The following is a 6,973-nucleotide window of genomic DNA, read 5'->3' on the forward strand; positions in this document are numbered from 1 at the left end:
GGAGATTTGGGCAGAATGAAGGGCTGATCTGGAAGCTTGCGGGAATAGTCTTGTATTACAGGCTTTACTTGCGCCTGTGAAATGGAATAAATTAACTAAGAAAACCAAACTTCTTTTGTGTTAGTGACGGGGGGCTGTACCAGGGGGGGGGAGGGAGAGGGGGGGAGGGGAGATTAGGCAGGCTCCACGCCCCATGCAGAGCCTAAAGCGGGGCTCAATCTCACGACTCTGAGACTTTGACCTGAGCCGAAATCAAGTCAGGTGCTTAACCTCTTGAGCCACCCATACGCCCCATGATATGCCACATTCCTTTGTAAAAACAGGGAAAATGGAAATGACTTTAGTAGTAAAGGTTTAAGGACCAGCTACATCCACTCAGTGGAGTATTTTGCAATTTCTGAATTTGTTTTTACACAGAGTATTTAAATGAAAAAATCAAATTATCTCCACCTTTTGTTTTAGGAAAGGTGTGCTGCCTATTGTTTTCCCCAACTTTACTGAGCTATAACTGACCTATAACGCTGTACCAACTTAAAAGTGTACAACGTAATGATTTATCTATGTATATATATTGCAAAACGATTACTACAACACAGTTAACGTCAGACATCTCAAATCGTTACAAGGTTTTTATTTTCTCGTGATAGAATATTTTTAATGGTTTACAACTAAAATAGTCTTGTATTACAGGAAGCAAAAAACCCAAACACTTCCAGGTACAGGATAACATCTATGTTTTTAGAAAAGCCTGGAAGCACAGTGAGACACCACTTCACACCCATTAGGATGGTGATTATCCAAAAGATGGACAGGGAGAAACTAGAACCCTCGGGCAGTGCTGAATATAAAATCACGCAGCCACTGTGGGAAAGCCTGGAGGCTCCTCACAAAGTTAAACGTGGAGTTACCCTATGATCCGGTAATTCCACTTCTCAGCACACATCCAAAAGGACCGAAAGCAGGACCTCAGATTTCTGTAGACCCATGTTGACAGCAGCATTATTCACAAAAGCCAAACGCTGGAAACAATCCAAATGTCCATCAACAGATGGATAAACAACATATGGTCTACACATATATTATTCAACCATAAAAAGGAATGAAGCTCATACACGCTATAGCCCGGATGCACCTTGAAAACAGGATGGCAAGTGAGAGAAGCCAGACATCACAGACCATGGGATGTCTGATTCCATCTATACGAAATGTCCAGAATAAGCCAATCCACAAAGACAGAAAGCAGATGAGTGGTCACAACGGCCAGGGGAAGTGGGGAGTTATGTTTAATGGGGACAGTTTCTCCTTGGGATGATGAAAAAGTTCTGGAAATGGACCCAGGTGATGGTTGCACAATGCTGTAGATGTACTTAATACCACTGAATTGTACACTGGAAAATGGTAAAAGGATAAATTTACATTCTGTATATTATACCTCAATAAAAGACTGGAAGTCCACACAACAAAACATGTAGTTATTTACTTTTGAGTGGCAAAATTACAAAGATCATGTGTCCCTTCCTCTTTACTCTGTTACAGATTGCATAACAAACATGTATTACTAATTGAGAGGAAGGGCAGTGCATATAATTAGCTTTAGTTTATAAAATAATGCACCAGAATACAGTTCATATCACTTTAGCACACCGCAGAGCCTTCCGACAGGAGGGCCCCCAACGTCTGGGTGTTGAACACAATCTTGGCAGGGGCCGGGCCGACGCCTGTCCCAGTCACTGTGCAGTCACCATCCCGGCGGGGTCAAATGACCCACCTCTATCTAGGCTTCTTCCTGGTCCTTTCTGGGGCTGAGTCCCTGAGGAGGGCCGGCACAGGGCTCGGGAAATCTCTCCTGACTGCTTGGAAGCCTTGCACCACACCATCACCTCTGCACTGACCTTGACATTTACTGTTTATTCTCACACCCATCCCATGAGACAGGCAGGATTTTCCCTTTCATGGATGTGACAACCAAGATTCAGCGAGACTCGATAACCTGCCCCAGGACCAGGAGTTGAGGACTGAGGTTGCTATTATTGCCAGAGACACAGGGAAGGATGTTTTAAGCTCATGTGAGCTTCACAGAAGCGCCCAAGCGTTCTCACTTGGAATCCTGTGCTCCCCCTGCCACACCTCTCTGCCTTCTGATTTCTCAGCTCAGCACAGCCTGAGTGAACCCAACATAGCTTCCTCCAAGAACTGGCAGATAACAGAAACTTCTGGCCATTATCTGGCTGAATGTCACACACAAATGCAGTAAGAATTCGTATGAAGGACCGCTCTCCTAAACCCAATTAGTAGCTCCTACCTCATGAATTTCCTCATCCCAAAAGACAAGGGCCTAGAGGCCCTGGCAAAGTCTCCGGCTGCCTGATCCCCTTCTTTGGCCTCACCCACGCCCTCGGTCTTCCTGCTGGAGATGCAGGCAGCCCAGGGCCACCTGGAGGCCCAGTTCCCAGCTCACTTGAGGGTGTCCAGCATCCCAAACACCTGCGTGAAACGCTCTCTGTCCAGGATGCGTCCGTAGCGCAGCGTGAGGTAGAAGCTCTGCTTCCCACTGTACTGCTGGAGGCGCACGAACAGCTCCTGGGGCCGGTCCGCGCTCTCCGTCATGGGCATCACATCTGCCACGGGCCAGTCCGTGTCCTGCCGCCGGCCCCAGAAGGTCAGGTGGGCTACCCGCAGCACGGTGCCTGCCTCATTCACATACAGGATACCCACCAGCCTCCGGAAGAAGTGGCTCATCCAGCAGAGCATGGCCAGGGCGAAGCCAGCTATCCCGCCCGCAAAGCACAAGGAGCCGAGAGTCACGAGGCCGTGCGAGTACCAGTAGAAGCCAGGGGGCAGGGCCAGCAGCGTCAGGGCCGTCTGCGCCACCTTCAGCTGGGACAAGTACCCGAAGGCTCGGATTGCATCGAACCGGTAGACCATCTGGAATTTCTCTGTCTCCGTGCCTGCAGGCTTCTCCTTCAGGGTGGGGGTCCTGCTCCCCACCCGCCTCCCAGGATCTTGCCCGGGGCGGCACCACAGCCCGCAGACAGGCCTTCTCCATGCAGCTGGGCCTGCCAACCGAAGCATGGCTCGGAGGAGGGCGGCCTGGAAGGGAGACAGGACACCGTTGCTCTCGAGAGCCCAACCACGCGAATCACAAAATAAACACCTGCAGAGCATCTTACCTGGAGGCCCCTGCCGATCCTGTGAGGTTGCTGTTATTACCAGAGACACAGGGAAGGATGTTTTAAGCTCACGTGAGCTTCACACAAGCGGTGCAAGAGGGGTGCCATTACAGTTGACCCTTGAACAACGCAGGGGTTCGGAACACCAACCCTCCAGCAGTCAAAACTCCACATACAACTTCTGACTCCTCGAAAACTCAACTACCAATAGCAGAGCGTTGGCCAGAAGCCTTACCGATAAATCCATTAACACGTATTTGTTGTTACATGTATTATATACAGCATTTTTACAATAAAGTCAGCTAGAGAAAAGAATGTGATTAAGAAAACCGTAAGAGAAAATACATTTACGGTACTGTATTAGCGATACCATTAAGTTTATCTTGTTTCCAAGATGAATTGTCAGTACCCACATCAACACTGTCTTATAAGACATAAAACAGTATAGATAGTACAAATATTACTGACACTAGACACAAAAAGGAGGATAATAAGAAAGGGAGATTCGTTGTTGATTTATAAGGACAATGATTCATGGATTGGTAACAAAGCAGCAGTAATAGGGTTGCTTTATGGCAGCCTAGTGTAATCGATACTATTGTTTCCCAGGAGCCTGGTCTATATGCGAATGAATGAATCCTTATAAACTTCTGACGGCATACAGTATATTACAGTCAGGTTCAGAATACAGTATCGGAAACAGTTACTTTTTTAAAAAAACCACTTAGCCATGATGATAGGCTAATAGGCATTTTCTCCAATTCCGGGGGGCGGGGGGAAGGGATGGAGGGAGGGGGAGGTAAGGGACACCCTGCAGGGTAATTAAATCTTTGAAAGCAAAAAGCAAAGTTACAAAACAGTAAGAAGACACACTGTTAATTTTATATTAAACATCACTCACCTTACAGCCTCTAAGGATAGGCTACCCACTTCCAAAGGAGATTTTCACATGAAGACACTCACATGCGCAACAGGGAAGTTTTAAGTGGACGGCATAATGACTATTCACTATTTATTACACGGAAGCGGATCAGCGGGTAGGTCTTCTTCCTTGTTGTCTTCCTGCTGAGTAGGCTCAGGGTGAAGAGGCAGAGGGGTTGGTCTTGCGGTCTCAGTGGTGGCAGAGGTGGGACAGGTGGAGGGGGCGGGAAGGCAGGCAGGAGAGGCAGGTACACTCGGCGTAACTTTATGGAAATACATAGTAACTTCTGTCTGACTTCTTTGCTTTTTCATTTCTCTAAAGATGTTTCTGTACGGTACCAATCCCTCTTCCACCACCTGCTTTAGTCTCAGTGCCCGGATTACAGAAGGGTCCATGTTGTAAAAGAAGTCAAACGCCGTCTTGAATAATCGAAACCCTTCTGCCAGGTTGTCTAATGTCAACTTGTTTTCTGGCCCTGCTGCTTCTACATCTTCCTCATCTGGCACTGGTCCGGAAGCTCTCATCTCCACCGAGGTGCCTTCAGTTAACTCCTCTGGTGTGGGGTGTATGAGCTCTTGATGTGAGAACTCATCGGCGGCCTCTTGGTTGGCAGAAGCTGCTTCTCCTGCTATCTTAACATTTCTTAAGCCAAACCTCTTCCTAAAATTATCAAACCATCCTTTGCTGGCATTAAATTCTCCAGCTTTAGTTCCTTCGCCTTCCTTTTGCTTCAAGTTGTCGTACAACGACTTTGCTTTTTCTCGAATCATACTAGAGTCTATAGGGATGCCTTTCTTGTAGCAATCCTGCACCCACATAAAAGCTGCATTTTCTTTTTTTTTTTTTTTTTTAAAGATTTTATTTATTTATTTGAGACAGAGAATGAGAGACAGAGAGCATGAGAGGGAGGAGGGTCAGAGGGAGAAGCAGACTCCCTGCCGAGCAGGGAGCCCGATGTGGGACTCGATCCCGGGACTCCAGGATCATGACCTGAGCCGAAGGCAGTCGCTTAACCAACTGAGCCACCCAGGCGCCCCAAAGCTGCATTTTCAATACGAGATAAAAAAGTATCTCGCAAAAAGTGCAAGGTCTTCGCGCCTGCTGGTGTAGCTGCCACAACGGCTTCGCGGATTTCCTTTTCTTTTTTTACAATGGTCCTCACGCTGGACTCATTTATCTTGAAATGGCGGGCAACCGCAGCTGCAGACTTCAATCTACAGTACATATCGAGCAATTCAACTTTTTCTTGTAACGTCATGACTTTTCTCTGCTTCTTGGAAGCACTTCCAGAATCACTAGTGGCATTTCGTATGGGTCCCATGGTGTTATTCAAGGTTTATGATATTGCACTAAACACGATGAAAAATACGCGAGAACCACGGGATCACTTTTTACTGCCATTTGCAATTTACCAGCAATGAAGTGCTCACGCGGGGATGATTAGCAACACACACCGTGTTAAGCACATACAACACTTGAGCTCACCACAATAGTAACAGGGGGTGGCTATGGAATTATTACAGTAGTACAATATGTACTGTAGTTAATTTTATGCAGTTAGGATTTAATACTGCATCTTCATGTTTGTTTCTGTTTCTCTTGACTATGAATGATGCCGTGTAGAGTCTGTAAGTCTCTGTGTGCATTTTGATAACCTTCTTATAACTTGTGTATACTTTATGGTAGTAAATAAAATAAACTAGTATCTACCTGTATTTTAGGCATTCATGACATACCTTTTTATTTTTTCAGTAATTCTAGGCTACGCAGATCGTCTGCCAGGTTTTTCAAATTGTTGCAAATCTCTGAAAAATCTTCCAATGTATTTATTTTCAACAATCTGCATAGAAGTGGACCCACACAGTTCAAACCCAAATTGTTCAAGGGTCAACTGTATTCCCACTTTACCACTGAGGAAACTAAACACAGAGAAGGTCAGAAATTTTTCCAAAGACACACAGCCAGTGAGTGGGGCAGAGTCTGACTCTCAAACTGGTCCTCTTTCCTTCAGGCAGTTCAAAGAGGTACAAGAAAGGTGGCAGAACTTTCATCCATTCAAAAAATACCTAGGGACGGCCAACTCTGGGCTGGGCACTGAATGCATTAGGCTGTGGGAACATTTTCCCCAGCAGGAACCAATGTCCTAAAGGGTAACAAATCCCTGCGATACTTAAAATAACCTCCCTATTTTCTGTCAGGTTAAAGCATCATCTTCCGTGCTGAAGGGGAAGCGCTGTTTTCTGAGCCCAGTTGCGGGGCGGGGAGGCGCCAACCGGCAGCACAAGGGTTTTATCAGGTGCACGGTTGTTCAGTGAAAGATGCTCCGGGCTTGGGGGCCTGATCTGGGTTCCGATCCTGGCTCCTACAGTCACTAGCTGTAGCTCCTTGGGCAAGTTCCTCCACTTCTCTGGGCCTCGGTTTCTTCGCCTTTCACAATGGGGATTCACAACATACCAAATGAGACAGTGGTTTCAAAGCCCTCAATTGCACTTGGTGGACCCGAGGATCTGACGCGCCGGGACGGCGCTCAGTGAATTTCAGTGCGCGCTACTGTCGGCCCACGTGACCCAAGCGCAGGAAGGCGCAGCACAGAAAGCCTTAACCTACGCCGGAGGTCCCCCACCCCCCGCGGATTCTCCGAATCAGAACCCATGAAATCCGCCTGCCTGCCCAACCTGGACCACGACCCCCAAAGCGCACGACTTCCCGCAGTTCCCGCCAATCGCCCTCTTACCATGGCCCAGCTGCTTGTCGCCGGAAGTGAATCCCCTCTGTCCCCGGAACCTCTAACGGCGCCTGCTCGGCAGTAAGAGGACGCCGTGTTGGCGCATTGCATCCTGGGATTTGTGGTTCCGAAAGAATATAGGACGCAAGTCCCAGG

At 47.5% G+C, this 6,973-nt stretch overlaps 1 protein-coding gene across 1 annotated transcript; it reads right to left on the reverse strand.

Annotated features, from left to right (window-relative positions):
* Positions 1 to 643: 643 nt before the first annotated feature.
* On the reverse strand, positions 644 to 6,854 carry TMEM186 (transmembrane protein 186). The gene is made up of 2 exons (XM_021698211.1): positions 6,827 to 6,854; positions 644 to 3,090 (listed from the first exon to the last, which is right to left on the reverse strand). Exons 1-2 carry the CDS (start codon positions 6,827 to 6,829, stop codon positions 2,455 to 2,457), a joined length of 639 nt encoding a protein of 212 aa, XP_021553886.1. The 5' UTR covers positions 6,830 to 6,854; the 3' UTR covers positions 644 to 2,454.
* Positions 6,855 to 6,973: the final 119 nt, after the last annotated feature.

This window comes from Neomonachus schauinslandi, chromosome 5, assembly GCF_002201575.2.
Source record: "Neomonachus schauinslandi chromosome 5, ASM220157v2, whole genome shotgun sequence".
NCBI lineage: Eukaryota > Metazoa > Chordata > Mammalia > Carnivora > Phocidae > Neomonachus > Neomonachus schauinslandi.